We start from the raw sequence: 14,516 nt of genomic DNA on the forward strand, positions 1-14,516 counted from the left end.
GACATGATCTTTATATGAATATATTCTTGCATCAATCTTTATTCTCCTTAAGCCTCAAATGTTCAAAAAAAAAACACTTTAAAATTGGTGTATTTTTTCTATGCTTTTATTGCTTTTTAATATACCAAAAAAAGGATGAATTTTGCATGTGCATAAGTTTTACATATGTTTATCTTTTCTTTAGAAAAGGGATTATATAAAACTGTGATTCAATGTCATCTTTATCTCTTTTCAATAGGAGAATGATAAATTAAATTTTTACTCTTGATTTTTAGTATTTTTCTCCTGAAAAATTTCAAATTCAACTAAAAATACTAAAAATCAGGGGAGGAAATCTGATTTGTCGTTCTCTTATTGGAAATGGATATAGATGACACGGAATTAAAGTTTCATACAATCCTTTCTCAACATCAAGAGAAAAAATCTCATTTGTCATTCTCCTATTGAAAATGGATAGGGATGACGTGGAATCACAGTTTCATACAATTCTTTCTCATTAATTAATTGTTCTTTTAGCATCCATGAACTGTTTTTTTTGTTATATTTACTATTGATATTTATTTAATTTACACGTATGAGATCGTTTTAAGAAGTTCAAAAGGGTAAAAAAATGTCAAATATTATGTGAATAACACATTGCTTATACAACCTTTACGGGGCAGAATAGTAAAATTGTTTTTATTTAATTATATATGAAAATAATTATCCTTTACTTTTCATATTTAATCACTTTTAATTACAAGACTAATTTAAAACCATACGTATTTAAGTAAAAAACTTTGTTCAAGTTGTTTACTTTTTATCTTTTGTTTTGTTTAGCGGTAGTGCTAACTTTCAGGGGTAACGCCACAGAATTTTTTTAGGGGTCGAAATTAAATTATAATTTTTAAGATAGTAAAAATGTAATTTTTAAATGATTAAATTGAAATTTTATCATTTTAGGAGGGACAAAGTGTAATTTTACATTTACTGATTTAAAATTTTAAAAATTTTAAAAGGTCAAAATGGAAAAAGAGCCCTTGCTAGCCTCCGAGCTGGCTATCGCCCATCAACCCTTTCTTTCTTTCTTATTCTCATTTACTACACATGTCTTCTCTTTTTTCAGTTTGCAGATCTATTTTATAAGTATCTTTATTGTCTTCGTAAGTTGTGATGGACATATGATGGTGCCTGCCGATCACTAAAACTCCACCGGCCACCAATAGTTTTTCTTGGAAAGTTGGTGGTTTTTCATCCACTTTTTAATTTGTTTCTATTTTGAAAGTATTTTAGAATAATAAATGATTTCACGTGTCGATTTGGACTCATGTTGTCTTAAGTTTTATATGTTTTTTGTTTGTTTGTTTTTCCATTGTTCAATAAGTCTTCAATTTTAGAAGTTTTTGTCTGCTCTTGTAGCACGTTTTTTTAGTTTTTTTTATGCATGTAATCTTAGTTTTACAAGTGATTTTAGGGATGGTTTTGTTATCGTCCTCTCTGGTTTGGTGAATTTTGCTCGCCGCTTTGGATCATCTGAGGTTGATTTTCTTATCGTATTAAGTGCTTCTATTAAGGCTTTGTTATATTGATGTAGCTTGTCTTTCACCATCTACAACGAATATTTATTATTATTTCTCTAAATTATATAATTTCATTAATTGAATGTATTAATGAATTTATTTATTTTTTTAAACTACAACCTGCCAAATATAATCCCCTCGGATGGGTTGATGGAGTTAGATTAAGCATTGTTTTCCGTGCAACCTAGTTTCATTTCAATTTTCAAATCTTTAGTTCTTTCTACTTTCAAGTCTTTCACGTTTCACGTTTCAACTTTCAACTCTTCTTCAGTCTCCTTTTCTCCATATTCTTTCTTTTGTGTTCATCTTCTTCTTTTTCTTTACCAATGATTTTCAAAATATGAAAACACAAACGACTGTTGCAGTTTCTCAGTTCATCTTTCTGGTCTTCTTGTTTCTTCTAAATCATTCAGCTTCTGCTTGCTCAGTTTATCGATTTCACACTGCTTAAATTCAGGCTTTTTTATATTGGTTTTGAGATAGATAAAGATTGAGTGTTATTTTTTGGGGCTTGTTCTTCGGTTTGGATTAGATGAAAATGAACCAAAGCTTGAACCCATCTTTTGTCCATTTGTTCAGCTCGTAATTGACTATTTAATAACGGTTCAAAACAATTCACGGACCGGTGCACCGGTTTAAACAATATTGGGGTTTGGTTGTCATCTGCTTCATGGTCCATACCGGGACCCACGTGCTCATACGTCAAAGCAACCTCTTTTTAAGCAAAACACCTGTTTTCTTTACATCCTTCCACGTGTACCGGCAGTGCTCGTGCTAGCTGGGTTCAGTTTCAGATTTTCTTATTCCTTAAAATTAAACTAAGGCGCACTCGCGTCTCCCTACTCGCTTCCCATCCAACACGTGGAATCCCCTTGATATTTTCGAGCCACGAAAAAGATATTTCGGATTTGGTGATCTCATCGACACGTACTCCCCCTAATCCTTTCGATTCTCCATCACGGCATTTCAGCAATGTGTGATCAACACGCGTCTTCTTCTTTCCAATGGAAAACCACCACGTGTGATGGGATCGGCAGCAGTAAAATATCCATTTCTCATACGACACGTGTGTTGATTTTTTTTTTCGGACACTGGTATTTTAGGATTGTTTGCATTGACCATTGCTGTCTCAATGTTCAGAAAAAAAAAATGAGTGCTGCCCAGAGACGGCGAGTGAATGTTCATCCGAGTGATGAGCCTGAGTCGGATTACTCGGGGATATTGAACGAGGGTATTCTCTTACTCCTCTTTGAGTCCATAAAATGGGACTTACAGGTCCTTTGCTTGACTGCTTCGGTGAATCGCAAGCTTCGAGCTATAGCGAAACGGTTGTTGTGGCGAAAGCTCTGCGTGTTTCGAGCGCCGTGCATGGTTGCAGCATTGGCCAACGGAGCACCTAATGGAAGAATTGGTGGTGGATGGGATGCGCTCGCGAAGCTCATGTTTTTCTGCAGCGGTTGTGAGTCGACTCGTCATTTCATAGTCAGTCGGGCTATTCCGGGTCATTTCACCCAAGCTTCTCGGTTTTCGAAGACTTCGGGTCGGAGTTTCTTGGCCAAGAAGTGTCGGGGCGATTTGTTGTTCGTGAGTGACCCGTGCGAGCATCCAATGGGGGATAAGGAAGACGATCTGGGGATATTCCGAGGGGTATTTCGGGGATTCATGAGATCTAAGACAAGAGCCTGTTTGCTCAGACGGCAAGTACCGTTCGACGAGAGAGTGAGGTGCCCTTATTGTGGGACCCGAGTCTGGAGCATGACGGCGGCTCGGCTCGTCCCCAAGAGCGCGGCTAGGCGGCTCGGGTCGGGTGACCGAAGGCTGGAGTATTTCGTTTGTGTGAACGGGCACTTGCACGGGGCTTGCTGGCTCGTACCTCTGTCGTCCGATGAAGAAGTATGTGACGTTGGGGAGGAAGACGTGGACGGCGACGACGATGATGTGAATGAAGATCATGCCGGCTATGATGAGGTCGATGGGGACGCGTGTAGCCATCAGACGGTGACAAATGGAAGCACGAGCTCGTTAGGGGAAGATGTTTTAGGCGGTGGGCCCATCGATTTATTGCTGAACTTGTAATTAATGATTAAATTTTTGCGCGTATTATAAGAAAGAAACAGATTAGCGGACCAGATTGGATCTCTCTATGATTTTTCTTTATTGTAATGTAAAATATGACGTGTCGAGTCTGGATTGGGTCCCATGGCTATGCTCTTTTGGCCTCATGTTAGAAACTGATTTTCTTGGGATTGAAAAATAATGACGTGGATTTTCTTATGGAGTTTAATTGGAACGGAAGCAGCCAATTGGTTCATAATTGTCCTCCTTTCCCGCCTTTTCTGTATGCTCTTTTTAATGAATTGGAATTTTGAGCCATGGAAATAAATCAAGATTAGTTCAAATTTTTTAAAAAATATTTTAACCAATAAATAAAGAAAAAAAACTTATTCAATTACCTATGTGAACTATGGGAAATTTGCTATTTAGGTCACTTGGATCGCATGGTAAATTTTTTTGGTAAAATGATTTTTTTGGCCCTTTTAACTTAAAAAAAAGTAATTTTAGTTCTTTATTTAATTTTTTTACTCCTTCAGCCTTTAAACTTACTTTTTTTGTCAAATCATCCCAAATAGATGGAAACGTGTTTATTAACTTTGCTAGCATGATATACATGTTGATTGTCACGTAGATGATACGTCCATATTTAATTAATTTTTTAAAATTTAAAAATATTAAAAATATATATAAAATTTTAATAAATTCAATGATTTTTAATTTTAAAAATTAGTTTTTATATTTTTTAAATTTTAAAAAATTAATTAAATACTGATGTATCAACCACGTGGCAATTTACATGTATACCATACCAGCAAAGTTAACAGACACGTTTCTATCTATTTTTAATGATTTGACAAAAACAAACGTAAGTTTAAAGACTGAAATGGAAACGGTTGTTAACATTGAATGATAAAAATGTAAGTTTAAAGACTATAATAAAATTTTATTATAGTTGAGTGATAAAAATGAGTGTAAGATAACATTGAATTAATGACGGTGACTAAAATAGAAACGATTGTTAACGATGATGTACAATTTGTAATTTTTTTTATTTTCAGTGTCTAAAATAAAATTTATTAAAGTTGGGTAACTAAATTGGTAGTTTGCACAAAAATAAATTACCTCAGAACTCTACATCAGCAGTGCATATGTACTTGTAGTGGATCAAATAGTAGGAAACCAAATTTTCTTACCAGCAGTAAGGAATATTCAGACAAGAATTCAGGCCCCAATTTCGATAATCAATTCGGCAGCTGCAGTCGTAGCTCGGACACCACCGAGTCCAAGCAAAGCCATAGCTAGTTCTTCCTCATTCCACCGTATCAATCCGTAGCTCAGCCTTTTCAAGACGTCAATATTGACGTCCAAAATCCACTTCTGGGTGCAACCTACCATCAGGCTCACGAACCGTACTACATATGCTCGCCAAGTCGCATAATCGCATCCGAGTGATATTTTACCGTCTATTGCACTTGCAAGAAACTCCAAGTGTGATCCAAGAACTTTAGGTCTCCGTTTCGATGCTGGTGAGGCCGAGTCCACGCCCCATGCAAAGGTACCACAAAGCACTACAAAGTATGCAAGTGCATAACCCCCTAGCATGGCAACTATACCTGCAGGTTCCCCTGCATCCTGGTCAGCTGAATGAGCTGATATAAACCAAGATGGTAGTGTTTCTTTGATCAGCGATTGTACCAAGCTTAATCCACCAGAGAGCCAAACCAATGAAGCCCCAAGTGATGCAGCGAGTTTGACACGAGCCATTGCAGCACCAAGAGAAACTTGTCCATACCTCAGGCCAAACTTTGTGTTTTTTGGTTTCTCCCTGCTACCTGCAATATCTCTTACCGAAGACATTAAAAGAGAAACGATTTCTTCGGTCATAAACATGATATCTCTGACTGATCGATGCACTCGTAAGTAAAGAATCCCTGGGGAAACCGGAGACATTCCCCCGGAGAAATGAGAGCCAAATCCATGGCCAATGAGTGCACCCACTCCACCGTTGCTGTAAATGGTGGAAGGGCTTAATCCGAGAGTAGAGGTGAAGCAACTCCTAAGAAGCTGAACCACAGCATCACTACTGTGGTGGAAGACTGTACGAGAAGCAGAAAACACAAAGAAATCGTTCCAACGCTTAACCTTCTGAGCCCATAGTGAGGCTATAATTGGCATACAAGGCCAGGGACAACCTTCAGCGAGGGAACTCAATGCTGGGCCGATTAATACAAGGAAACGTTCCGAGGCTTTATCGAGTTTATATGTTATCGTTAGACTAACAAGGGCAGCCAAGGGAAGAGGAAGCATAGCTGGAGAGCTCCTCCCTGCAACATTTAGTTCAAAAAGTTACTTCATGTTCTGGAGATGCAACTAAATAGACAATTATCATTTTGACCACAAACACATATAGTGGTACAAGATCATACCTGTGGTAAGGCTTGGGACATCAACACCAGTGGCAGCTATAATTTTTTTAATTTGCTGCTCGATGTTGGATAAATTTGCAGCTGGACTTGGCCAATCTGATCCATTCATAAAAACCGGCTTCCATATACCTCGTGTTACTTCAGCAGAAAAGTAGCTAACAATGGTCGCCAACGTTGCTGGAAGGAAATCAGCAAGATCTTTGAGTCCTGAGAGATAGAGGGTCAATTAGAAAACATTACATTAGATAGAGCCTTGAGTACTATTATCTGTAGTTCATGGTATACTGATATATTCCATGTACAAACCTGTTGCCAGTTCACGGGGCGAGAGTCTTCCATGAGCACAGGCAGTCAGAGCTGCATCAAGCACATATGGAGTGGCTTCCAAGATATCCCATGCGGGCACATTTAGTGTTAAGGGCACATCATCAGCTCCAGATGTAGAAGGGCTACTGCTTCCAGAAGACTGACCACTCCTGCTTATCTTCCTGAACATCATATTGAGGAGTGCATCAACAATTTGATGAACAGTGGTCCCTTGAACAAGTCCTGACAGGGTGGAAGCAATACATTTGTTATGCTGACGATACCAGCCTTTCAACTTGGGAAAGGAATCCATAAATATGAGTTCCAAGGTGAGGTTTAAATTTTTCGATAGCCTTTTCATTTTCAAATGATCCTTGGGTGATTTTCCGAAATCCGATACTTTCGAGTTTCGAACCAACAACAGATATTCAGGGCTTAGTTGGGATCCCACCGGTGTTGCATCTCCCATCATCACATGTTCAACAGGTGGATGATCAAACCTCCATAATCTCAGTAAAAGTGTAAATGCATTGGTGAATACCGCATGACTAGTTAGTTCTTCCCCTGTTGGAAGAGTCCATGAAACATCGGGAGCAGTTGACCCAAAAACCTCGCAAAGGGGCATCAACATACCAGCAAGTATTGGAACCTGAAAAAAACATAAAATAACATCAATGCATGGAGGATCTTTCATCAAATGTCACACAAGAATATTTGCATATAAGACAGTAGAAAGCATGAACCATTACAAATAAAACCTACCATGCCGTGTAAAGATAAGATCTGGACACAATCTGCAGATGATATTCCAAGAAGAAGAACATTCAAAAGTGGGGCATAACTGATCAAATAGCTCTCACTCTCAGAATAATCTGAAGGAACTGGTGGCGATAACAAACTTGTAATGAAGAGAATGGCATGTTCCTATAAACAAGCAAGACCAAAATAAAGCTGAAATTTGTACGAATTGTACTGACAATGTGACAGTAATGCACCCTGTAGGAAGTAACCTTCCATTAAATTACCTGTATATTCCAACCACGAATTAGAGATGCTCCACAAAGAATGCTAGCTGCATATATCTTCTCATCATTTGAACCTTTGGTTGCAATTTCATATATTTTCTCTATCTCGGCTAAGCTTCAATCAAATCCATGAGCTCAAATTCAGTTGCCTTAGCAGATAGAAGAAAGATGATACTATGAAGATGAAACAAATTATCCCCCAAGGCAACTTACAACTAACATTAATTGTAACCGGAACTAGTTAACTTCAAATGACGACGATGATAATAATGTGGCCAATAATTAGGTAAATAATTTTGAAAGGGATATATGTTGCAGCATACCTGGAAGCTGGAGTTGCAATCAAAGCATTTACCAGTGTTGGAGTTAGAGGGGATCCTTTCATCAGTGATGACCAACCAGGGACTTGACTAGGAACACTACGGGGTATATTTGGACGTGCATTTACATAACCAGGCCAGACATATGCAGATGTGTCCAATAGATTTCTAGCAATACAAGCCTCGACAATCAGATGCCACATATTTCCAGCTGCAAGGAAATCATAATATTATAGAACAAATAATCAAAGCTCTATATTTAGTTCTATGGTTGAATTTTATTAAGGGCATACTTGAGGGGACATTTCACAAAATTTCAAAAAGATAAAAATGTAGTTAGCATTATGCCTCTTGCACCGCTCACTAAGAGACTGCACTAAAGTCGACTTATGCAGGAACATATCTCAAAACAGCCATAAAAGATCGGTTACCTTTCACATATCAAAGATGAAGATAAGAGTACTTACAGCAATTAATAGGCATGTCATTACTGCTCATGCACTCATAGTATCCATTACCAACAGTGAGACCTGAAATAACCATGATTGCTTTGGCAGCAGCCTGATTGGCTACTGAACGAACTGATTGAGGAGGAGTCAGTAAAGCCTCGTAATCATTCAACATCTGTAAGCTGGATATTAAACCCTTATGGCATCTCCCAGGGGCTTGTTTTTCTTTTGTTTGAGTGGTTTGGCTGCAATCAATTTCATCGATCAATTCAGATTTCTCTTCCTCCACAATATTAGTCACCGCAAGAGGAGAAATAGACAATAACAAGCACAGGCAGGTGTCAAGGCGAGGCATAGGACCCTCACTAATGTCCCTTTCCTATGAAGCAATAAAATAGAAAGGGAAGATCCGTTCAGATACATGAAAAAGTAGGAAAAAGGATATTGGAGTGTAATGTGTTCTATATTATCATTTATGGGCTTATCTTAAGCAGAACTAGGTCTTTGACAAACCAAACCGCACCTATGATGAACTAATCTTTTCTCGGTATCATCAAATACATCCATCTATCTAGATACATTCGAACATAAATGCTATGTTATACATATGGGTATGTACTTATTTACGTATACTCAAAAACTTTCTAATCAATACAAAAGAAAACGATGGCCGTAGGCAAACAAGAGCTCAATCAAGTTTGCAGAAATTCTTACCCTTTGAACAAGCCTCAAAGCTGCAAGCCATAGACCTAGAAATGTATCGTGCCATGTTGTACTGTTGACAGCCTGTAAAGCTTTCAGTAAACCTGCAAGAATAACTCTAGGTAAAAGTGATCAAGGAACTAGAGCCTTTTCTGCTTTGAATAAAGCAATAAATTGAGCATATGGTGACCATTAACAAGTACCAGTAAGTCTTTCAGTAGCACCAGTTGCTGCCACCTCCGATCTGTCCATAGCATCCTCAAGAAACAGGTCAATAGGAAGCCAATGTGCAGAAGGACTAGTCCCGTGACACCGACCAGATGCAGATGTTAGAGACCTAGAGCCTATGAGAAGATGAAACTCTTGTTGTGACGGTGTTTTACATTTCCTAGATAGAACTTTACGTGTATCAGATGTCAACTGCAAAAGGGCCTCTGGAGTTGTATGTTTTGAATTCCTCAATATCACTGACTTCGCGGAAAGAACTCTTAATTGCTGAATGAAAGCTTCCCAATGTGATGGACTAAAAACGGTATTAGAATATGTGTTAGTCAAATCTTACTCAATTAACTCAAGAGTATTACCAGGATTCCACCCTAAGTACAATAAATCAAATGATAGCACCATAATGCCTCAAAAAGAAGAAGATCAATAACAGATATAAGTTCTTACATATTTCTTTGTGCCAATAAAAGAATCCTTGAAGTTACTTTATTTTGCAGAAACTCCCCAATAATCTCAATAGCCATCATAGTATTTCTTTTATATAGCACATCATGGTGGTCATTTCTCTTTTCATGAAAGTTATCAGCATTATCGATTTCCATGTCTTGAGTTACAATAGGCCATATTGATCTCTTTTCTGGAGTAAGTTCCAGTAACCCTTCATCATCCAATGATGCATCAAGTAGTTGCCATACAATTGAAAATACAAATTCAACTAGAAGCAGACCAGGTTCGGATGCTTGAACACCAAATATCTTGGAAAGGTGAAGAACATCATCTATTGATTTCATAATCCTGCAAGTTCACCAGGAACTAGCATTAAGTTTAATACTATTGCAGTTGCTTAACCAAGTGTCCCTGAAAGATATGAAGCGAAAATAAAACGGGGTAATCATAAAATGTCGTAAAAGAGAAAATAAAATGAAAAAAAGACACTGATGAATCATGGATTTTATAATAGGCAGTAAAATATGTCAACATGATGGTAATCATAAAGATATAAACAAATTCTACTTCTATGAAGAAAATGGGGTAGGTGAAATTGAAGCTTACTTTAGATAATTTGGTCCACTAATTTGACATTTAAGTGCAGAGGCATGTCTCCTAAGCAGTTCCATGTAAAGCCGATATGCTGCAGGGTGAAACTTACGATTTGGAATGACCCTATCATAGACAACAACTATAGTCAGTTCCAAGTGAAGTCATAATTTCACAGCCCACCTATTATCAGATAACGTATCCCGGTGGAGGACTTAAATGTATGCGAGAAAAACAGAAAAGATAGCCATTTAATGGTCAGAATCTAACATAAAATCCCCATCAAGCAGAAATTTTCTTTCAAAACCAGAAGTGACAAACACACATCCTTGTCCAGTTGTCCTTATACCTATAAGTGTTCCAAAAGATTGTTTCTTTGATGCCCTTTGCTAGTGATTGACATAAACTTTGAGGATAAATGATATGGGGACATGACCTACAAGGATTCTCTAAGTACATGGAAAAACTTAGAAAATTCTAACCATATACATACTCATATCCGATGCTCAAACACAAGTCCATATCACATTGTTGTATATCCTCAAAGTTTATGTCAATCACTAGCAAAGGGCATCAAAGAAACAACCTTTTGGAACACTTACAGGTATAAGGACAACTGGACAATGAAACAAAACAGAACCAAATACCATATGTAAATTTTTAACCTCTGATGACGAAACAGGATTATGAGTATTTGGCATTAGCATTTCTTATACATGGATTAAATAAGGCAATCAATTTAAAGAAAGACTATGAATGAAATACAGTTTTTATACATAGGTCCTTTGAATGAATGATATCATCATAACAACTTACCTTGGCCACCCATTAGCACTGTCAATACACAACAACACTTATCTTATTTCTACAATTGCACTGTACGTTATACTATCAACTTCAATATGGTCATAAATATCACCTACCCTGTATATATATATATATATATATAACATTAAAACAAAATCAGGGAAGTGGACCTGGAAGAGAGCAGGGCGAGAACGAGCATAGGAGGAACGAATTTGACAGTCAGGGCCTTCTCTAGGAACTTCCACGCGATAGGCACGTGATTATCCCAGCATATGTAGGAGACAAGGAGGTGAGCTAGGTCGATTGAAGGCAAAGAAACCCCAGCCGAGTTAAGGCTAGAACCGAGTTGAACCGCCCATAGAAGTGGGTCACTGTTCTTTTCCCGAGCAGACTTAGTGCACTCCAGTACCCAGTCCCAAACAGTAGTACCCTTCGCCTGTATAGACACCGTCATGCCGCCTGACAGCCACTGCAAACTGCAACCGCAAAGTGGTGGTGCAATGGAGTATGATTTTACCAAGTATTTAGAGTGAAGTCAGTAAGGAAACCTGATTGAAACACAATACAAAAATGGGGAACAAAAATGTTATCTGTGGGTTTCTTCCTTTCGCTTTTTAGATTCGAGGAATATGTGTGAAAGGATTTGTGCTTTGCTTTTGACTAGATTATACAAATTCTGGGGGCTACTTATTATTATTTTTCATCTGGTTTTGGGGTGTTGCTTACTTTCTCTAATTTTTTGAGGCTTAATTTTTTATTCTGCTTTTCAAAATCAAATAAAGTTAGCTTCCTTCTCGTACAATCAACCACAGAATGAGAATTAAATCTTGGATGTTCTTTTTCTTGTAGTGGAACTTAAAAGACAAAATTTTACTTTTTGGGAATAAAATTAAGGAGAATCAACTTTGGATGTATGTATATATATATGCATGTATCATACAGCAGACATGATTAGGGAACCACTCAAGTATTGTTCATCATGCATCTTTTAATTATTTTAGAGGCTCTGTTTGATATTCATATTGTTCATACATAGATATATTAGTATATATTGGATATATTATGGATGAAGAACATGCAACTATGTTACTTTGTGAATGCACCCATGCATGTGTTGATCATAAATTGAGGTTTAGGTACTGGTTTTCCAAATTTCCATGATAATAAAAATCAATTCAACATCATCTCATTTACTGCAAGCATTAACATTGTATCATCAGAGTAATCATAAGGACATGTCAGCTGGTTATGATGACGGTGGTAGCGACGGTGCTGATGATGGCGTCAGCAGCCTCGCGTATCCTCCATTACTCTTCTTGCCAAGCCAACTAGCAAAGCCTCGTTTCTTCTTTCTCACGTCATGTTGTGGGTGGTGCCTAGAATGTGAGCCTTTGGAACCTTCTGAAATAGGGTCCTTAGCTTCATCACGAACATTACATTCATCAGTAAAAGAACATGCTTGGTTCTTTTCCTCGTATTTACGACCGGTCCGACGATTGTCTTGGTCTAGCAAGTCGCTTTGAATCTTGGGGTTCTTCTCGTAGGAGCAAACCTCTGCTTTTTTGCCAACCTTTTCTGCTATTGTCTGAATGAGAATAGAGGGTTCGATGATGCCCCGAACCGAAACCAGCCCATTTTTGGTATCCATGTCAATATCATACACCTCTACATGACAAGAATCAAGTAAACAAAGATCAGAAAGTATTTCTAAAGATGTTGGTCTTGTGGTTCGATTGAACTATGACGATGAACTAGTGTTTAAGTCTTCAATTGACACCAGTTCCTCATTCAATTTCTAGACAGGACTCAAAAGATGAAATAAAGAGTCTTTCACGGAGGAAGCATACCATTGATTTTCTGCAACTTTTTCTTCACTTTCTTGGGACATGTTGCACAACATTGGATATTCACTTTCAGAACACAAGTCTGAAAAGTAATTGAAAAATAAGTAAAACCATGAAAAAGATATCACGGGTATTAAACACATACATACATACATACATACATACATACATACATACAAAGAAAAAGATGAATACCGGGACATTGAGATCATCTGCCATTGGAACTTTGAGAACCTAAGTAAGGGGAAGGGAAATGTAGTTGAGTGTGGCTATTTTTAAAGAAAAATTTTGATGAATTTTCCTTTGCTTTTCCTTTTTGGCAAGAAAATCTGGATTATTTACTCTTCTTGAAATAGAAAATAATTAAGCCTTAAAAGCCTTGTTATTGTATTGAGAAGATTGTGATTTCCTCTTAACGGTGTAGATTTTACGTTTTCAAAATGTAATTGGGAAGATAACGTAACTGACATCCCATTTGAAAGGGAAATTTTTTTTTTAAAATCAAGGTTTAATTGCCTTGAATGTGCAATCATTTGATGCATAAATGTAGATTTTTTTTTAGAGAAAAGTAGGATTTTTAAATATTGAAATGTAAGTGTAATGATAAAGGATTTATATTTAAATTTTTTGTTAACGATTTTACATTATTTAGATAATTTTGTTAAGTCAATCATTACGTTTTACGCTTTTATTCTATCAATTTTAAAAATGACTTTACTGACATCTCACCTCATCAAATATTGCGTGACTTTAGACATGTGGACTATACATGGTTTACATGTGATTCTTTGTCCAAAATAAAAGGACACACTAACTCCTGATATAAGAGAGGCTAAGAGAAAAAAAAATCAACTATCTCTACCCCTATATACAGTAGAAAGAGGAAAAATGATGTCAGTAAGATTTGAACCTTGAACTTTGAATACCAATACAGAACTCTTAACTAATTGTTCAATATCTAATTTTTAAAATTTATTAAAACACATATAATATGCATCTATATATCAATTACATGTTCATAAAATATATTTATATAAAAATAAAAATTTTAAAATTATTAATTTATTTAAATGATTATATTTTATTTTTAATTATAATTAAAAATAGTTAAAACAAAAGCATTAAAATTAATGTATTGTTTGATAAATTAAAAAATTAAGTGTTGAAAAGATAAGTGTTGAAAAATTAAGTATTGAATTTAAGATATAAAATTTGTTTGATATATTACTTGAACTTAATGATAGAATATAGTTATATTGTTTAATAAATATAGATTTTAAATTATAAAAAATATATTATACATTTATCCAAATTAATTTCACCTTATTCTAAATAAAAAATAAAATTTTAAATGTAAAAATTTTATATGATAATATAACATTAAAATAAATAAAATAAAACTGAAATAATAAAAAATATTATCCATTAAGTTTCTATCAAATTACTTTAATTTTAGATTATCAAATATGCATAAAAAAATGAAATCACTAAAAAAAGATTTAACTTTTCGAAGGAGTAAGTTAAAATATAAAAGTTATGTTGTTGGAACATTTTCAACAATATTTATAGTGTTTCAATAACTATAAATGAAATAGTATAATCAATCAAAAGTTATATCTTTTGGTTAATGGTCAAGAGTTATATCACTCGATTTTTAACAAATAATTATAACTATTCAAACAATATTACTTGAATAGTTTTAAATAGTTATGATATTAGATGAATAATTATATCTCTTTTAAAGATGTTATTATTCAGCA

At 35.9% G+C, this 14,516-nt stretch overlaps 2 protein-coding genes across 2 annotated transcripts; one reads left to right on the forward strand and one right to left on the reverse strand.

The window, feature by feature from the left end:
- Nucleotides 1–2,639: 2,639 nt before the first annotated feature.
- Nucleotides 2,640–3,870, forward strand: LOC107936858 (EID1-like F-box protein 3). The gene has a single exon (XM_016869632.2). It carries the CDS (start codon nt 2,709–2,711, stop codon nt 3,633–3,635), a length of 927 nt encoding a protein of 308 aa, XP_016725121.1. The 5' UTR covers nt 2,640–2,708; the 3' UTR covers nt 3,636–3,870.
- A 726-nt stretch (nt 3,871–4,596) lies between these two features.
- On the reverse strand, nt 4,597–13,281 carry LOC107936860 (mediator of RNA polymerase II transcription subunit 33B). The gene is made up of 14 exons (XM_016869635.2): nt 12,952–13,281; nt 12,760–12,838; nt 11,083–12,577; nt 10,121–10,231; nt 9,515–9,862; nt 9,046–9,365; nt 8,855–8,946; nt 8,159–8,519; nt 7,695–7,902; nt 7,372–7,486; nt 7,109–7,270; nt 6,347–6,995; nt 6,041–6,247; nt 4,597–5,938 (listed from the first exon to the last, which is right to left on the reverse strand). The coding sequence occupies exons 3-14, from the start codon at nt 11,364–11,366 to the stop codon at nt 4,836–4,838; spliced, it is 3,960 nt and encodes a 1,319-aa protein (XP_016725124.1). The 5' UTR covers nt 11,367–12,577; nt 12,760–12,838; nt 12,952–13,281; the 3' UTR covers nt 4,597–4,835.
- Nucleotides 13,282–14,516: the final 1,235 nt, after the last annotated feature.

The sequence above is a fragment of the Gossypium hirsutum genome, chromosome D12 (genome assembly GCF_007990345.1).
Source record: "Gossypium hirsutum isolate 1008001.06 chromosome D12, Gossypium_hirsutum_v2.1, whole genome shotgun sequence".
NCBI classification, from domain to species: Eukaryota; Viridiplantae; Streptophyta; class Magnoliopsida; order Malvales; family Malvaceae; genus Gossypium; species Gossypium hirsutum.